This window comes from Ambystoma mexicanum, chromosome 9 (genome assembly GCF_040938575.1).
Source record: "Ambystoma mexicanum isolate Mex_15411 chromosome 9, UKY_AmexF1_1, whole genome shotgun sequence".
In the NCBI taxonomy this organism is placed as follows: Eukaryota; Metazoa; Chordata; class Amphibia; order Caudata; family Ambystomatidae; genus Ambystoma; species Ambystoma mexicanum.
The window spans coordinates 337,713,629-337,735,257 of NC_090931.1; the positions used below are offsets into that span (position 1 = coordinate 337,713,629).

At 41.7% G+C, this 21,629-nt stretch overlaps 1 protein-coding gene across 1 annotated transcript in view; it reads left to right on the forward strand.

The window, feature by feature from the left end:
- LOC138487325 (uncharacterized) overlaps nt 1–21,629 on the forward strand; it is a 2,513,852-nt gene that overhangs the window by 473,386 nt on the left and 2,018,837 nt on the right. Inside the window, exon 21 of the mRNA XM_069613924.1 lies at nt 15,153–15,248. Within this exon, the coding sequence (XP_069470025.1) occupies nt 15,153–15,248 (96 nt within the window). The remainder of the gene's footprint in view (nt 1–15,152; nt 15,249–21,629) is intronic.

Sequence of the window (21,629 nt, forward strand, 5' to 3'; positions counted from 1 at the left end):
CTACTGTATGTAATCCTGTTGCACGTTGCTATTAAGCACCTTAAAGCACCACTGGAGAAACGCAGAGGCACATGGAAGTGGATGTGAATATCAACATCATAGATGACAAAGGGGCGGGGGGGAAGTTTCCACTCACACAAAAACTGTGTCCAAAATCCCAAAGTTTAAAATGGTTTATTTGAACTACTTGTAAAGGTTTTATCTGTCTCAATTGCTCCTACTTGATATTAACCCGAATATGCCTGAAAGTTGCTCTAGGTGTGCGTGGGGCAAGCCGGATGCTATATTTATGGTAGGGCACCGCATGTTGTTTCTGAGAACTAAAAGCAAACAAAACAAATGTATAGATTTGGCATTGCTGTTTGCCAAGAAAGGCATTTTGATGGTGTTGCAGTACCCATTGGGGTCTCAGTAAATGTGGTGGTTCCCACTCTTTGGCAGTTGGCACCAAGGGCATTACTGGAAAGGGAAAAACGACTGAGGCATGGTTGAAGGTAGAGAGAGATTGGTCCACTGGGATAGGAATAACCTGTTCCTTTCTAAATGCTGGTCTGTTGTGTTTATACACATCTGTGTCAAGGTTTATGCCACTTAGCTTTAGTTGTTACTGTTTTTCTCTTTATCCCAATTATTTTCCATTAAAAATAAATGTCTTTCAAGAGAAGGGAGAGGATAAACTTCAGGATTAGAAAGTGAGACAACCAACATATTATCCAGGGAGATACCAAATATTACAGTCTGCCTTGTATCCTACATTGAGCAGAGTGTGTGACAAAATCAGAGACATCCCGTAGAGAACAAAGAGGCCAAGTGATTGGATATTAGTTAGCAAAGAGCATGAGATTGGTAATGCTGCTTGCGTTCTTCCTTCTAGACAAGGGGTCTGCAAACTGTGAATCCCCATATGTTGTGGACTATGACTCCCATGATCCCTGAACATTGACTATGCTGGCTAGGGCTGATGGTAGTTGTTCAAAGCATCTGGACAGCCAAAAGTTCCAGACCCCTGTTCTAGACAACAAACACATGGCCGACAATTCAAAGCAATTTCCGATGGAGTAAGGAGCTGCTGATATTTTAGTGAGCTTTGGTGATGCTAGTGGTGGCCCAAGCTTTCTCTTGCAGGATTCAGTGCCATTTTCTATGAAAGTGACTTGTATTTAATGTGCTAAACTGGATTAAGATGACCGCACTAACTCCTTCAGATTTGTCGCTTCTGCTGTTCACTACTATAGTCACAACTGCAAAATGTACACTTCCGGGGGAGAAAAGGAAGGTGGATAAAATAATAAACCTCCAGATCTCAGCTCTCAGGTGCATGGCTTTTCTATATTTGTAACTCTCAGTGTGGATCTGGTTGCCCCCTCTAACTGCTTGGAAGAGTTATCAATGCGCTGTTGATGTGCTTTCCTGCTCCAAAGTCTTTCATATGACCAAATAATCTATTTAACTTGGTCATTTTGCATAATAAATTCCTCTCCTTAACATTCCAGAAAACCTTGGAGTCTTTTACTGTTGCTTGTCTTTTTCTTCCTCTAGTACCAACCATTCACTGCGCTCCCACACTTTCAAAGATTATATATCTGCTTACTGTAATGTTAATATCACTGCGCAAGCCATGCTGTCATTTCAATCCTTAATTCACTGCGCTTCCGCACTTTTGATGGTTGCTAAGGCAACTAGGAATCAGAGGAGTTCAAAGCACTCTCTGTGCTGTCAGCATACACATCTATGCAAAAACGTTAATGGGTCCTTTACTCTAGTCCAGCTAGAGTCAATCATGCACTGATGCAGGTTCCGATAATCGCCGCTGTGCACACTCACATATACATTTTTGGCTTGAATGATGCTTTATTTTCCGGTGAGACTCTTAAGGATACAGAGAGCGTTAATAAATGCCTTACCATGTCTGCTGTGCCCTGTCTCCTCACACTTGTCCTCACAAACCTTTGCGCTAATCCTAAAACTGATTATATATATATATATATATTCAGTAAAAAAACTTTGTTAAAGGGACTTTATGGTTAAGTTGCGCTACTAAAAACCTATGAAATTCAGTGAAAAAACTTTGTTAAAGGGACGTTATGATTCAAAGTAAAACCGAAAAACCCCTGAAATTCGGCAGTAATGGTAACATAAGCCACCATAACTCGCACCACCGTGCACTGCTAACACTAACACCCAGGACATCAAAGATGACATCACAAATGTCATTGGTGACATCACTGATGACATCACATGTGCATTTACTTTTCATAAAAACTCTGTGCAAGGGATTCTTATAATGCTGACCAAAAACTGTCAAGGATCATTGGGATAAATATCATGAGCTAATTAGTGCATTAAGCAATTAATTGATATAAATAGCATTCTATTATGAAGTTCTATCCAGTATACTAAGCTACTCATGCAGAAACATAGGCAGTGTGTGCAGCATACATGATGAAGGTGCCATATTCATAATCTTGCCATGTTGAATACTGAAATGATAACTGCTTTCTTATTAGAGTTTTGCGTACTGTGAAACATGTAATAAGTAGATAATAAAACCCACTTAATACATAATTATTACAGCCAAAACACAAAGAGACAACAACACATACAAATATGAGTATATACAGGGACAGTGAAGTAAACAAAAAAGCAGAAGTAGTAGCAGAAAGAGTTCATAACCTAACTGATTGTCTTTATGCAGAGAAACTATTGCTCTGTTTCAAAGCTGCTACTTACCATATGTATGTGTATCACATGATGTGACTGCACCCAAAGGAAAGGAGAGTGAGTATAATGTATACAAATATGAGCATATACGGGGAAGGTAGAGTAATAAAAATAAAACTATGAGAAAGTGCTGATAACCCTAATGATTATCTTCATGCACAGAAAGGATTGCTCTCTTTCAAGCTTGTGTCTTCCGCTATGTATATGTTTCATATGATGTGAGTTGACCCTAAGTCTACAAATATAGAACCTTTTCAATTTTTACTTCCTGACTGTTACTGAAGAAAACTTTGTGGCTTCGATATGTCAGTAAAGGATAAAAAGGGAGAGCCAGCCATGTGATGTCATCAGTGATGTCATCAATGACATTTGTGATGTCATCTTTGATTTCCTGGGTGTTAGTGTTAGCAGTGCACGGTGGCGCGAGTTATGGTTGCTTATCTTACCATAACTGCTGAATTTCAGGTTTTTTTCGCTTTTACTTTGAACCATAACGTCCCTTTAACAAAGTTTTTTCACTGAATTTCATAGGTTTTTAGTAGCGCAACTTAACCATAACGTCCCTTTAACAACGTTTTTTCACTGAATTTCATAGGTTTTTAGTAGCACAACTTAACCATAATATCCCTGACTTCATATACATGTAACATAGAACATACTAACCCCCTCGTAGTGATTGTCATGTCCGCGGACTACCGCCATGTCCGCGGACATATCGAAAATCTGAGCGTGGTGAATGTAAATTTAAATAGTGTGCCCCATTTCCCCTTTGAAGTTGGCTCTGAAAAGAGCCGTTTTTTTTGTTTTTTTTACAGATGCTTGACAGACACCTGTTATTTTGTATTTTTTTCGTGTTTTTTTTTCTTACTTTACTCCTAAAATCTTCACATAACCTTCTCCAAAGCAACCCTTACATTCCAAAATAGAAAGGCATTTCCCGTAAAAGATAAAGAAATGCCATCTTCTTTAAAATTAACAGCATTACTGGCATCAATATTCTCATTATTACAGAAGAACATACCAGCTCTAAGCATGAAGGCACACATGCCTCGGTTGATGACACACCTAGCAATGTTTTGCTGAGGACAAAAAACTGAACTATTGTCCCATATTGCCCTAGGTAGTAATCCAGAAAAAATTACTTTCGCATTTGGAAGGATCTTCATTACGGCTTGAACCAAGCATTCCAAATCAGCCAACAAAGTAGGGACACTGACGTTGCCCAAATGGAAAGCACCATAGTGCAAAACTACCACATGCGGACTGTTCATCGTGGCCATATCCTCACAAACTTGTACAATTCCCTGTACATTGCAATCAGGCACAGTGCTCCACACCACCTCCACTCCTTTCACATCAAAGTTCTTTGCAACATACCTGCATTGAGCGTACTGTTGCAAACCATACACAAACATATCTCCAAGCACCAACATCCTCACTTTCTCTACTTCTGCCATCTTCACCACACACAGTCTCTTTCAAGTCAAATCCACAACCTCGACATCTGATTGGCTGATCCGTACAGTCTTCTTTCCATGTTGGATTTCCTTGAAAAACACGAATGTAGCACGCCCTGTCCACGAACAGCCACGGTGTCCGCGTACGGCGTCCACTTTACTCTCTGTGCCATTCCCTCATTGCATACAGCTAAGCAATCACACAATACGAATAACGTCCTCAGAACACCCCCATTTTGTGAATTTTCGAACATTTCAGGACAATTATCATTTCATTATTCAACATATTAACATTACAAATATTACACTTTCATCTTGTACTCTGCACACAATGCTATGTTTCTCCATTAGTAGCTCAGTATACTAGATAGAATCCCATATTACAATGCTATTCATATTAATGCATCGTTCAAAGCACTAATAACGGTATGATATTTATTGCAATATCCTTGACACTTTTTTCGCAACATTATAATAAAAATACCTAGTACACAAATTCCATGAAAAGTACATACACATATGATGTCATCAGTGATTTCATCAATGACATTTGCGATGTCATCTTTGATGTCCTGGGTGTTAGTCTTAGCAGTGCACGGTGATGGCGCGAGTTATTTTTCATAGCTTACCATAACATGCGATTTTCAGGGGTCTTTCGGCTGTACTTAGAATCATAACGTCCCTTAAACAAACTTTTTTTAATATCACGGAAACAATATACAAACATGGCACGCAAAAACCAGCTTCTCACAGATGGCTTTACACAGAATGTTCTAAAGTAAGAATTTATGCTCGTTCACTATGAAGGTCAGCTGCTTCCATTTTTTTCTCCGGCCCCGGAGAGGCTCACGAAGCGGACTATAAGGTTGTATTGTGTTTTGACCTTGACAGACAGAGATTGTGATGAAAGACTTCTCTTGAAGGAGTGTTGCTAAAACGTAAGAGAAGATAAGGATGAAATTTCTGAAACGAAACCACTTTTATATATTATATCACTATGCGAAAGATCGTTCGCACACGCAGAGTCTTATTTTGGGACTGCACTACTCGTAGACAATGGAAATTGCAATTGTACTGTAAGTAACCCTTTAGATTATTTTATACCAAATATAATTACAATAGCGTAGCATTAAAGACAGCTCAAGTTGAACTTGTTCGTTGAAAGTGGCATAATGTTTTCTACCGCGCACTATCACCGCCGAATTGATCCCCTGTCGTTTAGAGGGCTCTGAAAAAGGCAGACGACACACGGTGGGTTAATAGAAATAATTTAACCGGTATACAGGCGGTCAAGCGCTCTACTCGCTGTGCCACTTCACTGTAGCCTGTCAAGTGGCACAGCGAGTACAACGCTCGCTTTGACATCCGTGCACAGCTTGCTAACACAAGTTTGAATCCCGGCAAGGCCAAACTCAGCCTTTCATCCTTCCGTGGTCGATAAATGAGCACCACACACCGTGGTTAATAATAAGCACCGCTTAGATACCTCATGGTTCTTAGCGCTATATGAATGGGAAAATATTATTATTTTATTATTAACATACTCCGTTGCACTATCTTCGATAGCAAATAGTTTCATGCCCTAATAAATAAAATGATGATTTTTAATGAAGATCGGCTGGTGAGACTAATTTATGTTTTTTAAAACAGGTATGTGGCCCCATTTTGCCTATGTCACGATTTACAGACTCCAGCGGATGGGGTCTTCAACTGCCAGGTGCAGGTCCAAATATGCAACTTCATGACCCTCACCATTTTATGAGACAATCGCCAAGGACCAATATGCCCTTACGCAGTACTAGCGGCTACAAACAACATACCAACCAATAGGATGGTCTAATGGCTCGTTGTTGGAGCAACCTTCCGATTATCAGAGCGACCATTTACTGCTTTTATCATAAACCAACAGCCTATCTACCGCAAAGGAACAACGCATGGCTCAAAATAAACTTTTGCTGATCGACAGCAGAGACAATAGCAAATCGCTAAATATTCACTAAACATTTCATGTGAAATAAATGTACTTTACCAAATGTACAATTCTGCTGTTTACTTTTAAACCACAGTTTCATATTCCGAATTGTGGCGCACTGATTTGTAAGCTGATCTAACACCCTCTGTACCGCAAAGGAACATCGCGTGTCTCAACATGAACTTTTGCGGATCGACAACAAAGACAAATGCGAATTGCTGAATATTCTCTAAACATTTGATGTCAAATAAATGTACTTTACAAAATTTACAATCTTGCTGTTTGCTTTTAAATCACTGTTTCATATTCCGAATTCACTGTTTCATATTCCGAATTGTGGCGCGCTGTGTTGTGACATAATATGTGTTGTCTTCCGGGTTCTGTGTAAAGTCACTTAGGACTGGAGAGGACTGGGCGTGTTTGATGACGCACCCTGTAACGTCACGGAGAGAGGCGGGGAATATGAATGCTTTGATAATATCAGGCTTAGGGGCGGGAGATATGATTTAGTGTCGCAAAAGCAAGTCAGCCAGGTCAATAGCGCCAGTCATAGGATTATCACATAATGTCGGCGCACACCAGCCGGATTTATCGTTTCTTTAGTGGACAAAAAGTCGGTTGACGCCCTTTAGGAAATTGTACTATTAGCGGATAAAAGGAGTGGTCTTAAAACACTTTCACCCTGACAACGAACAATACAAACAACGTTCTCAGAACACCCCCATTTTGTGTAATTGCAACCATTTCGGGACACCGCAAGTGTTCTTAGAACACATTCAACTAGACAGATTACAATACGGACAACGTCCTGAGGACACCCCCAGTTTGTGTATTTACGAACAATTAAGTACACAGCGAGTGTTCATAGCTAATTTTTACCTTCCTTGCGAACAAAAATAACACATACTCCGCCCTCTAAACACCCCACCATTTAGTTTATTTACAAAATGTCAGAACAGCCGTTTTCTCTGCGGACAAATCAAACGCAACAAAAACGTCTAGCACATAAAAAAACAAAACATTGAACCTATCTCATACTCCCCCACCCTCCCCAAACACTCTTACACACCAACACACGGCACTAAATACAATTTTTTATCCACGTTTCACCGCGCTGTAGGCGGTCGACGGCGAATGCAAGATGGCGGGCGCCACAGAAAATCTGACGCGCTCCACGCCCCTCGCCGTCCAATCAGCGAACACGTCTCATGTCCGCGGACATGATGCAAGGCCATGGGCCAATCGGGGTGCTGTCCACAGAGCGAACAGGGAAGTCCGTCCGCGAAGCGAACACAGATATCACTAATTTTTTTGCCTTACGTTTTGGTCATTTTATAAAAAACTACTGGACGGATTTACACCAAATTTGCAAAAGCACGCTTTTGGGACCAAGCCCCCACTCCTGGCACAAATTTGGTGTAAATCCGTCCAGCAGTTTGGCCTGTGGTCGTGCGCAAACATTTTTTTCCCATTATGTCTATAGGAAAAAAAAAAAATTTGGGACCCCCCCTATAACTTCCCCCCCCCTGAACGAATCCTCACCAAACTTTGCAAAAAAATTCTGAGTGGGCCATATACTTCTTTTTGCAAAGTTTGGTGAGGATTCGTCCAGAGGGAGCAAAGTTATAAGCCAACCAAAAAATGCTCTTCCTATGGAAACACCAACTTAACCATAACTACATGGACGCTACCGCGTCCATGTAATATATATATATATATATATATTACATGGCCACGGTAGTGGCCATGTAGTTATGGTTAAGTTGTTGTTTCCATAAGAAGAGCACTTGTTGGGTGGCTTATAACTTCGCTCTCCCTGGACGGATCCTCACCAAACTTTGCAAAAAAAGTAGTTGGGTCACTCTGAATTTTTTTGCAAAGTTTGGTGAGGATTCGTCCAGGGGGGGGAAAGTTATAGGGGGGGTCCCAAAACTTTTTTTTTCCCACAGACTGAATGGGAAAAAACTTTGTGCACGGCTACAGCCCGAACCGCTGGACGGATTTACACCAAATTTGCGGCAGGAGCGGCGGCCTGGTCCCAAAAGCGTGCTTTTGTAAATTTGGTGTAAATCTGTCCAGTCGTTTTTTAAAAAATGACCAAAATGTAAGGCAAAAAAATTAGTGATATCTGCGTTCGCTTCGCGGACGGACTTCCCTGTTCGCTCCGCGGACAGCACCCCGATTGGCCCATGGGCTTGCGTCATGTCCGTGGACATGCGACGTGTTCGCTGATTGGACGGTGAGGGGCGTGGAGCGCGTCAGATTTTCTGTGGCGCCCGCCATCTTGTATCCGCAGTCGACCGCGTACAGCGCAGTGAAACGTGGATAAAAAATTGTATTTAGTGCGGTGTGTTGGTGTGTAAGAGTGTTTGGGGAGGGTGGGGGAGTATGAGATAGGTTCAATGTTTTGTTTTTTTATGTGCTAGACCTTTTTGTTGCGTTCGATTTGTCCGCGGAGAACACGGCTGTTCTGACATTTTGTAAATAAACTAAATGGTGGGGTGTTTAGAGGACGGAGTATGTGTCATTTTTGTTCGCAAGGAAGGTAAAAATGAGCTATGAACACTCGCGGTATACTTAATTGTTCGTAAATACACAAACTGGGGGTGTCCTCAGGACGCTGTCCGTATTGTAATCTGTCTAGTTGAATGTGTTCTAAGAACACTCGCAGTGTCCCGAAATGGTTGCAATTACACAAAATGGGGGTGTTCTGAGAACGTTGTTTGTATTGTTCGTTGTGAGGGTGAAAGTGTTTTAAGAGCACTCCTTTTGTTCGCTAATAGTACAATTTCCTAGGGGCGTCAACCGACTTTTTGTCCACTAATGAAATGATAAATCCAGCTGGTGTGCGCCGACATTATGTGATAATCCTATGACTGGCGCTATTTACCTGGCTGACTTGCTTTTGCGACACTAGATCATATCTCCCGCCCCTAAGCCTGATATTATCAAAGCATTCATATTCCCCGCCTCTCTCCGTGACGTTACAGGGTGCGTAATCAAACGCGCCCAGTCGTCTCCAGTACTACGCGACTTTACACAGAACCCGGAAGACAACACACATTATGTCACAACACAGCGCGTCACAATTCGGAATATGAAACTGTGATTTAAAAGCAAAGAGCAAGATTGTAAATGTTGTAAAGTACATTTATTTGACATCAAATGTTTAGAGAATATTCAGCAATTTGCATTTGTCTTTGTTGTCGATCCGCAAAAGTTCATGTTGAGACACGCAATGTTCCTTTGCGGTAAAGAGAGTGTTAGATCAGTTTACAACTCAGTGCGCCACAATTCGGAATATGAAACTGTGGTTTAAAAGTAAACAGCAGGATTGTACATTTGGTAAAGTACATTTATTTCACATGAAATGTTTAGTGAATATTCAGCGATTTGCTATTGTCTCTGCTGTCGATCAGGAAAAGTTTATTTGGAGCCACGCGTTGTTCCTTTGCGGTAGATAGGCTGTTGTTTTATGATAAAAGCAGTAAATGGTCGCTCTGATAATCGGAAGGTTGCTCCAACAACGAGCCATTAGACCACCCTATTGGTTGGTATGTTGTTTGTAGCTGCTAGTACTGCGTAAGGGCATATTGGTCCTTGGCGATTGTCCCATAAAATGGTGAGGGTCATGAAGTTGCATATTTGGACTTGCACCTGGCAGTTGAAGACCCCATCCACTGGAGTCTGTAAATCGTGACATAGACAAAATGGGGCCACGTACCTGTTTTAAAAAACATAAATTAGTCTCACCAGCCGATCTTCATTAAAAATCATCATTTTATTTATTAGGGCGTGAAACTATTTGCTATCGAAGATAGTGCAATAGAGTATGTTAATAATAAAATAATAATATTTTCCCATTCATATAGCGCTAAGAACCGTGAGGTATGTAAGCGGTGCTTATTATTAACCACGGTGTGTGGTGCTCATTTATCGACCACGGAAGGATGAAAGGCTGAGTTTCGCCTTGCCGGGATTCAAACTTGCGTTAGCAAGCTGTGCACGGATGTCAAAGCGAGCGCTGTACTCGCTGTGCCACTTGACAGGCTACAGTGAAGTGGCACAGCGAGTAGAGCGCTTGACCGCCTATAGACCGGTTAAATTATTTCTATTAACCCACCCTGTGTCGCCTGCCTTTTTCAGAGCCCTCTAAACGACAGGGGATCAATTTGGCGGTGATAGTGCGCGGTAGAAAACATTATGCCACTTTCAACGAACAAGTTCAACTTCAGCGGTCTTTAATGCTACGCTATTGTAATTATATTTGGTATAAAGTAATCTAAAGGGTTACTTACAGTACAATTTCCATTGTCTACGAGTGGTGCAGTCCCAAAATACGACTCTGCGTGTGCCAACGATCTTTCGCATAGTGATATAATATATAAAAGTGGTTTCGTTTCAGAAATTTCATCTTTATCTTCTCTTACGTTTTAGCAACACTCCTTCAAGAGAAGTCTTTCATCACAATCTCTGTCTGTCAAGGTCAAAACACAATACACCTTATAGTCTGCTTCGTGAGCCTCTCCGGGGCCCGAGAAAAAAATGGAAGCAGCTGACCTTCACTGTGCTGTGAACGAGCATAAATTCTTACTTTGCAACATTCTGTGTAAAGCCATCTGTAGAAGGTGGTTTTTGCACGCCATGTTTGTATATTGTTTGCGTGATATTAAAAAAAGTTTGTTTAAAGGACGTTATAGTTCTAAGTACAGCCGAAAGACCCCTGCAAATAGCAAGTTATGGTAAGCTATGAAAAATAACTTGCGCCACCACCATGCACTGCTAAGACTAACACCCAGGACATCAAAGATGACATCGCAAATGTCATTGATGAAATCACTGATGACATCACATGTGTATGTACTTTTCATGGAATTTGTGTACTAGGGATTTTTAGTATAATGTTCCGAAAAAAGTGTCAAGGATATTGCAATAAATATCATACCGTTATTAGTGTTTTGAACGATGCATTGATATAAATAGCATTGTATTATGAGATTCTATGTAGTATACTGAGCTACTAATGGAGAAAGATAGCATTGTGTGCAGAGTACAAGATAAAAGTATAATATTTGTAATGTTAATATGTTGAATAACGAAATTATAATTGAATTGTCCTGAAATGTTCGAAAATTCACAAAATGGGGGTGTTCTGAGGACGTTATTCGTATTGTGTGATTGCTTAGCTGTATGCAATGAGGGAATGGCACAGAGAGTAAAGTGGACGCCGTCCGCGGACACCGCGGCTGTTCGTGGACAGGGCGTGGTACATCCGGGTTTTTCCAGGAAATCGAACATGGAAAGAAGATTGTACGGATCAGCCAATCGGATGTCGAGGTTGTGGATTTGTGTTGAAAGAGACTTTGTGTGGTGAAGATGGCAGAAGTGGAGAAAGTCAGGGTGTTGGTGCTCGGAGATATGTTTGTGCATGGTTTACAGCAGTACCCTGAATGCAGGCATGTTGCAAAGAACTTTGATGTGAAAGGAGTGGAGGTGGTGTGGAGCACTGTGCCTGATTGCAATGTACAGGGAATTGTACAAGTTTGTGCGGATATGGCCACGATGAACAGTCCGCATGTGGTAGTTTTGCACTATGGTGCTTTCCATTTGGGCAACGTCAGTGCCCCTACTTTGTTGGCTGATTTGGAACGCTTGGTTCAAGCCGTAATGAAGATCCTTCCAAATGCGAAAGTAATTTTTTCTGGATTACTACCTAGGGCAATATGGGACAATAGTTCAGTTTTCTGTCCTCAGCAAAACATTGCTAGTTGTGTCATCAACCGAGGCATGTGTGCCTTCATGCTTAGAGCTGGTATGTTCTTCTGTAACAATGAAAATATTGATGCCAGTAATGCTGTTAATTTTAAAGAAGATGGCATTTCTTTATCTTTTACCGGAAATGCCTTTCTATTTTGCAATGTAAGGGTTGCTTTGGAGAAGGTTATGTGAAGATTTTAGGAGTAAAGTAAGAAAAAAAACAAGAAATAAAATATAAAATAACAGGTGTCTGTCAAGCATCTGTAAAAAAACCCCGGCTCTTTTCAGAGCCAACTTCAAAGGGGAAATGGGGCACACTATTTAAATTTACATTCACCACGCTCAGATTTTCGATGTGTCCGCAGACATGCCGGTAGTCCGCGGACATGAAAATCACTACGAGGGGGTTAGTATGTTCTATGTTACATGTCAGGGATATTATGGTTAAGTTGTGCTACTAAAAACCTATGAAATTCAGTGAAAAAACTTTGTTAAAGGGACGTTATGGTTAAGTTCCGCTACTAAAAACCTATGAAATTCAGTGAAAAAACTTTGTTAAAGGGACGTTATGGTTCAAAGTAAAACCGAAAAACCCCTGAAATTCGGCAGTTATGGTAAGATAAGCAACCATAACTCGCGCCACCGTGCACTGCTAACACTAACACCCAGGACATCAAAGATGACATCACAAATGTCATTGATGACATCACTGATGACATCACATGGCTGGCTCTCCCTTTTTTTCCTTTACTGACATATCTAAGCCACATAGTTTTCTTCAGTAACAGTCAGGAAGTAAAAATTGAAAAGGTACTATATTTGTAGAGTTAAGGTCAAGTCATATCATATGAAACATAAATATAGCGGAAGACACAGGCTTGAAAGAGAGCAATCCTTTCTGTGCATGAAGATAATCATTAGAGTTATGAGCACTTTCTCATAGTTTTATTTTCATTACTATACCTTCCCTGTATATGCTCATATTTGTATACTTTGTACTCACACTCCTTTACTTAGGGTTCACTGACATCATTTGATACACATACATACAGTAAGTAGCAGCTTTGAAACAGAGCAATCATTTCTCTGCATAAAGATAATCAGTTAGGTTATGAACTATTTCTGCTACTACTTCTGCTTTTTTGCTTACTTCTCTGTCCCTGTATATAATCATATTTGTATATGTTGTTGTCTCTTTGTGTTTTGTCTGTAATAATGTAATTATGTATTAAGTGGGTTTTATTAGCTACTTATTACATGCTTCACAGTACGCAAAACTCTAATAAGAAAGCAGTTATCATTTCATTATTCTACATGGCAAGATTATGAGTATTGCACCTTCATCATGTATACTGCACCCACTGCCTAAGTTTCTACATGAGTTGCTTAGTATACTGGATAGAACTTCATAATAGAATGCTATTTATATCAATGCATTGGTTAATGGACTAATTAGCTCATGATATGCATTCAAATGATCCTTGACACTTCTTGGTCAACATTATAAGAATCCCTCCTACAGAGTTTTCATGAAAAGTAAATGCACATGTGATGTCATCAGTGATGTCATCAATGACATTTGTGATGTCATCTTTGATGTCCTGGGTGTTAGTGTTAGCAGTGCACGGTGGCGCGAGTTATGGTTGCTTATCTTACCATAACTGCCGAATTTCAGGGGTTTTTCGGTTTTACTTTGAACCATAACGTCCTTTTAACAAAGTGTTTTCACTGAATTTCATAGGTTTTTAGTAGCGCAACTTAACCATAACGTCCCTTTAACAAAGTTTTTTCACTGAATATATATATATATATATTTATATATATATATTTAGATTCATAAATTGTAATAACTTTATGAACTGCTCATCCAACTGAACTAAATACAAGTACTAGTGCTTAAGAGAGATACACATTGTGTTTTCACTTATCTCTCTGTTGCTGCAGTGTCTCTGAACTGTGTGGCTCTTCTCTGAACTTCTTGACTTTTTATTTAATTTGCAGCTAAAACATTTTCTATAACTTTTCTTATTTCCCTGCTGAGCTTAAAAATCTGTGACCTACTCAAGCTATAGTCTGGATGAAAGGCCGTTTAGAACTGTACTCAAGATTCTAAATTACCTCACCTGTTCCTTCATCCAATCAGCTCTGTGTGGAATCTCCACCATCTTGGAAAGAGACTGGCCCACCCCACAGAAGAAATATAGTTAAGGAAAGAAATGACTTTACCAGTCCATATTGCTCACACACATACCCCACTTTATTTCTCTTCAAGCTCTTGTCAACTACCCTTGCCAAGAGTGTAGGATACTTCCTCAGCCTGAACCTGACAATTAGGAAATATGTTTCTAAAAAAAAGCTGGGTTACATTGATGTACTTATTTACTTATTTATTTTAACACCTAATAGGGTGCACACCACAACCTTAATTGGTTCTATGTAGTTAGAAGAAGAAGAAAACACAAAAGACAATGAACTGGGGATAGAGAGGATGGGCAGTCTAAACTTGAGTCAAAAGCCAGGCTTCTAGTCTTGTGTTTTAATAGTAATAACCCATTTGCTTCTCTGATATAGCTGGATAGATTGTTCCTCAGAGTGGGGACCGCTACTCAGACTCTTCTGTCACCTCTACCATGAAATGTGGATTGAAATACCTTTAGTAGCAGCTGTTCCACATAGCGAAGCTCTCTCGGAGCATGCTAAATTAGGATCTTGCTTTCTACGTAGGCAGGTGCAGTGCCAAAGATGTATTTGAAGGTAAGGCAGAGTAATTGAAATGAGATGCAGGGTTTGACTGGAAGCCGTGGGGTTCTCGCAAGAATGGCAACACATGCTGCTTGGGAATGGGAAGAAAGGGAATGCATGCTGGACCCAGGTTAATGCAACTACCAAAAGAGGACCGGGATCCTAAGCGCAAATACCTGCCTCTCACTCCCCGACCACCGTTATCACCAACATGCACATAACTATCCCTTGGCCCTGGAACATCAGATTTTCCCACTCATGATCCACCTTCTCTTTACCATGACATTTATTCAGTGAGTAAACATAGACTACAGTGTGCAGATTTGAGAATAATAGTACGCATGTGATGCTATTTGAAATATTTGTCGTGTTAGGGTATTTCATATAAATAGGCATTACATGTGTTGAAGAAACTTAACCGTTTTTAGAATTGACAACAGTGCAACATGCCATTTTGACAGCAAATGAATGATTAAGAAGGAATATGCAAATTCATGTTTCAGGATGGCTTCAGTGACTACACACCTGCTGATGAGGAATCCTTGCAACTCGTTGGCTATATCCTAGAAAAAGTGTCCTCAAGCATGCAAGACTGTCAGGTATTCAAGCATTACTCTTCTTCTGTGGAGCTCCATTAGGTCATTCGGCTTTGAGTGCTATATATCTGTTGCTAAACAAATGTACAACCTTTCTGAATATTATTTGTTTTTGCATTCTGATTTCTGTTTCATTTTTTGTGACTTTTGTTAGGAAACCTTTTGTTTTAGCTGCTTTACTCTCATAAACCTCTATGGGACACCCTTTCTTTTTGCTTTGTTTTTACTCATGCACTTTTGCATTTACCACAAATGGCTACTAAAGGTGGCTAGCACCCTCAGATGGCCATGCCACAAGGTTTATTTGCTTGTCCTTTGCCATATTGTTCTTTAGCGTTTTTGATGCCTTCTCTGGTCAGGAAGTGCCTTACATGGAATTACCTTTCCTTGAGAAAGCTGTTGCTGCTTCTGCGTACAAAGGGGCGGTTTGTGTGTGAAGCCTGGATGTGGACACTGGGACGTGCTGGTCCCAGTAGACATTTGGGTGCCTGGATGTTTTTTGCTGGGCAGATGTTGTGAACAGTGTCTATCCATGATTGGATAGCCACTCCCTGTTTGAATGGTGCTGAGTCTTACCAACGGTGGTCTTTGGCATGTTCCAAGCCCAAATATTTGATAAAAGGATGGCTCTTGCAGCCATTTGACAGATATCATTGGACCCAAGTCCTCTACTAAGATGAGCAGCCAGTGGATGACCCTAGGACCATCAGCAGACCAGCATTGACTCCAGTGCTATCCCGGTGAACCCCTGCTCCTCTGCCTGATCTCAAGACGACCGCCGTCGGGGCTTCGACCTGTGGAAAGGAGGGAACAGGTCTCGACCCCTATACATGAAGATCCTTGCCTTCTGAGTCTTTGGCAGTGTCCCTGAACAAACCGGTGGACTGGCCAGCTCTCTCCTGCGCTACCTGTCTGCAACTGTCACCCTTTTGTGTTAAACCCTGAAACTTGGAAGATCTTCAACTTGTGTAAAAAGACACCTGTTCCTGCATGTTCAGCCTTCTTTCATGAATAGAAGCTGTGTTGGGCCTGTTCCTCTGTTCTCTTATTGAAATGGTCTGCCAATGCCTGGTTGTGGTGACTCCGATTGCAATTCTGCTTGTTTGATCCCTGGAGGTGTCCTAAGGTGGTCTGCTGTGCACAAGTCTTTCTCCATTTGTGTGTTCTACTGCAAGCTGTCTAGAAACAAATTCTAAGCACTGTGACCGACTGAAACTAAATCCTATGTCTGAATGTGACCTCTGCACCCATGACCCCTGAGCCTTCCTCGACGGGACCAAGCACAGAAGGTTGTGTCCTCAAGGGATCCTGGAACACCAGCAGTGGTCTCTGGAGAAATTGGAGTCAGGTAGGGAAGTGTATACATCTCTTACTGTCCCCCTCCCCACTCTGTCCTCCATAGGGTTACCTGGGTGTAAGGTCTGTCCCTAAATCACTCTTTGCTGACTTTGGTCGGTGGAGGCCTGGTCAAGGATCCCTTCTTAGGACTATGCTAAGGACTGGGATTGAGTGAGTTTACTTACCCAAACCTTAACTTTGTGACTCTTATTATTCATAGACACTGGCATCGTCAATCTCTTAAGAAACCTACTGTGAATTATATACCATTTTAGGGTTGGTCCTTCTAAGAGCTGGAGAAGCTGTTCTATGGTTATCCTAAAGTGTCTATTCTATCTGTAATGCATGTGTACTTTCCTGTGTAGCAGTGGTTACTGAATCAAATTCGTTCATATGTCTCCTAAGGCTGAATGTATAAATCTGTTTTATAGTGTTGACTAGAGGTTTTACTTGCTTAGTGTGTATTTTAAAGGCCCAATACGCTATTGTATATGTTTATGCTTACCTGTTTAAATCCTAAAACCTACTCAAGGTCACCCTTTAGCCTGGCTTTGGTAGACATACTCATTATGTCTCCCACCCAGACTTGCAACAACACGCGTGCTTTTCTGGGAAGATAAAACTGCATACAATTGAAATGTACTTACTGGACAACAATATGTATTAGAACACTATGTATGGTTTAGCATTTCCAGCATATTTTTTTGTATCACTGCTTTTCATTAATTAATGTTTTTGCAATGCATACTGTGGACTCATCCCTTTGAATTGTCTATTTATTGTTGTCCACCACTATCTTTTATACCACTTTGGATCATATACTCATGCAGATAGGTATAACTATGCTACCCCCCTGCAAGAGTACAATGTTTGATATTTTTTGTATATTTGAACTACTTTGCATAGAATATTAAACAAAATAATAAAGAACACAGCAATACAAAAAGCTGTAGAACACCATTTAAGTTGGGTTTATGCTTGTATAATGTACATCTATCCACCACATGGTGAATAGTAATGTTTGCTGTAGAGGTTTTTGCACACAGTTAAATCCATTTGCATTTAAATTACTGCAATTTTGAACTATCACAGGCAGGACGCCCCCTTGTGTCAAACTACCTGTCTAAATTGAACTTTTGTTGTTGCTCTGTGTGGACTCATTGTAGCCAAAGCCCACTCTCACACCCTTCCTGAGACTAAGCCTTGCCGCACTGCTACCTACATTGGTTTGGTTTGGCTGCAGTCTCAGTGACTCCTTGTACACCATAACATTGGTGACCTCCCAAAACCCTTCTTCCAGAACTGATTTTGGAAACCCATTTTAACAACTTCAAATAGTCCATTTGTTACAGATTTAATCAAAATCCTATCAGTTATCTGAAGCGCCATCAGATTGTATCTTTCTGGTAAAAAGCATTACATAAACACTGTGGTTAAAGTGTGGCTGTGCGTTGCTCTTACATTGAAAAGATAATTTATTTCTCAAGGACAAACTATCTGGAAATATCTCTGCAGTAAAATCAGTTTTAGGGTAATTCTCAGATTTTACCCCTAAGGATGAAATTCAACAATGTTGAAACAACAACCCCTACTTGCCTTTCTTTCCCTATGCTTTTTATTATTTTCTTTTCCATGGAAAATGAACTAGAGTAAATGCTGCCTAGTCACGTTTTTTAAAAACATGTATTATTACTTTTATTTTTGCTTTTAAAATAACAAGGCAATGGCCCTCATTACAAGTCAGGCGTTAAGGGTTTGACGGCGCCATCGGCGCTGTTAACCCTTAACGCCTGATTCACACTTTAACGCCTGCTTTTTGCAGGCGTTAAAGTCCAAGGCGCTAAGCGACCTTGGTGCTAATTACGGCACCGTAATTTACGGTGCCGTAATTAGCGCCTTCCCCATTCCCATTATGCCCTATGGGGCAAAAATGGGAATGGGGAAGGGCAAATGGTGAATGGGGAATTACCGCCCCACTCACCTTGGAATGGGCGGTAATTCCGCCATCCACCATGGCGGAATCCGGCATGGATCATGGTGCTGATAGCACCATGGTCCACCGCCTGACTTGTAATGAGGGCCAATGTAACTCCATAAACCAGGAGCAAATCAAGTTCCAAACATGCACAACATTATTTTGAATACAACCGAAATCGTTATGCCAGAAAACATTCAAGCAATATATCATGAAATATCACCAGCACAATTAGTATGTACTTAGAAATACAATGCCACATTGAACTGCCTAGTCACCTTTTGATTAGGTTATGTGACTAGAAGAACAAGTTACTTACCCCAGGTAACCATCTTTCGACTGAATGTTCCTCCTACGTATTCCTCATCTTTTGATATAGCCATAACCAGCTTTCACTGCTACAGAAAAGAAATTCAGCAGCTGGTGCTACGTGTCGATGCAAATCGACTCAGTGTCACTCGAGGGCCTCTGTCTGATGTCGACGTCACCACTGGTACATATAGTGCATAGAGTGAGGTAGGTTGGAAGGGGCTATGAGGAATATGTGGGAAGAACATCCAGTCGATAGTATGTTACCAGAGCTTCAAATGGAATGTGTCCTCCCACGTATTCCTCATCTTTAGACTCCCAAGGCAGTATTTCTTTTGTAGGAGGGAGTAAGCATTTTCAGTTTCAAGTAAAAATGTAGGAGTTCCTTATGGGTTTGTATGAACAGAATGTAACACCGCCTTCCCAAATCCTCCTTCCTGGCCTGAGGAAGAGTCCAGACAATAATGCTTTGTAAAAGTATGAACAGAGGACCATACGGCTGCTGCACAAATATCTTGAATTGTGACTACTCTCTTTAAAGCAGAGTATGTAGCCATGCCCCTGGTCAAATGAGCCCTCAGACCCTCAAGAGAAGATCCTCTCTTTTCGGAAGACGTATTGGAGGGCAGATGGACATGTCCAGAAGGTCCGGGTGGCACGTTCTCCTGGCCCAATCCAGAGCAATTAGGATCACGGATTTCCCAAACTTTCTCAACCTCCTGATCAGATGAGTAATGAAGGGGAATGGAGGAAATGTGTACAGGAGTGGAAACTCCCAGTCCACTACGAACGTGTCCCCTAGAGCACCCATTGGGGTAAATTCCCTGGAGCAGTACAGCTTGCACTTCCGGTTGACATTGGTCACAAACAGATCCACTTGAGGGGTTCTCCAAAGGGTGAAGATCTATTGTAGGACTTCCTGAGCTAGTTCATACTTGTGGGAGACTGTGCTCTGCCTGCTCAGAGGATCCACCGCTGTGTTCTCCTCTCCGGATAGGTGAACTGTCATCATCAGGACATTCTTTCCCTGTACATAGTGCAGAAAGGTCTTCAGCGCTAGTCTGATTGCCCTCAGCTCTAAAAGATTGATATGTAGTTTGGACTCCGATGGAGACCAATGACCGCTGATTGTCAGATTGTTGGCATGTGCTCCCCACCTCGTGAGTGAGGCATCCGTGACTACTGTAATCTCCGGGCCTTGGTTGCCAAAAAGGTTCTCCCTTTGGAATGTTGTCCTCGTAGGCCCACCACATAAGATCCTTTGAGACTCTGCTTGGAACCTGAAGAAGGTCTGACATCCTGCCTGAGAATTGAGACCATTGATTCCCGAGAGCCCATTGGAGAGATCTCATTCTCAGGCGAGCCTCTGTTACCAAAAAAATGCACGATACCATGAGGCCGAACAACCTCAAAAAACTGAAGGCCGGGAGACACTGGGCACCCTGGAATTTGGTGACCATCTGCAGAATGTGTTGAGCCCTTACCTCGAGTGGCGAGGCTTTTTCCCAAGGATGCATCCAGGAATGCTCCAATGAACTGGAGTCTTTGAGATCGTATCATGTGGGACTTCTTGTAATTGAGGGACAAGCCCAGTCTGTGGAGAGAGTGGCAGGTTATACCGAGATGTTCCAGGTCCTGTTCAAGAAAACGTGCCCTAATCAGCCAATCGCCCAGGTAGGGGTAGAGGTGAATCCCCCCTCTTCTTCTGCCACCACCACCATCAGCTTGGTGAAAACCCTTGGGGTGGAGGTCAGCTTGAATGGCAGAACTCGAAATTGATAATGAGAACTGCCAATGGCAAGCCTGAGGTACTTCCTGTGCATGTGATGGATAGGCACATGAAAGTAAGCATCCTGAAGGTCCAATGACACGATCCAATCCTGGAGTTGGAGGGGCTAAAGGATCTGAGAAAGGGTAACCATCTTGAACTTGTCCTTCCTGAGGAACTTGTTCAAGTCTCTTAAGTCCAAGATGGGTCTCAATCCTCTGTCCTTCTTAGGGATTAGGAGGTAAGGGGAGTACCAACCCTTGTTCCTCTCTGCTACAGGTACTGGCTCTATTGCGCCTTTCTACAGCAGGGTCAAAGTTTCCTGCACAAGGAGCGGATCTGGAATTTTGAAAGAGTTTTTTCCCTGGTTGATGATACTGAGGCCTTTTTAGAAAAAGAAGGCAGTAACCATGGGCTACTGTTTCCAATGCCCATGGTTCTGAAGTAATATCCCACCATTTTTGCAGATGCCGTGAGAGTCTGCCTCTCACTGGGACTAGGGCCTGAGAGAGGTTTTGAGGCAGCTGATGCAGCAGCTGAGGGTAAATTTAACAGCCGTTGCCTGGGCGATTTTAGCACCTCTAAGCACCAAGCTGTTCCTCTGGGGTGAGTTTGCCGTTGTCTAATTGCAGCACCAAGGGATTTGACTGCCGCTTCGGAGGTCTGGAGCTTGTCTAGGCTCTCATCAGCCTTGCTGCAAGTGCGCATGTGGCGTTTGCCGACTTAAGGGCCATACTCCCAGCCGAGAAGACTTTTCTTGCCAAGCCTTCAGAACGTTGGTCATCCCTGTCTGGGGGAATCCTTGGGTAGGCAGTTTGTTTTGAAGTTGATGTGGTGGCCTGTACCACTAGGCTTTCTGGAGTTGAGCGTTTTGATAGATAATAAGGATCACTACTAGAGGTCCTGTATTTGTCAATTTTGTATTTACTGCCAGAATTAATTGCACTGACCCGCCTCTGCAAGGCTATATGGAAGGGGAGAATAGTATCCTCTT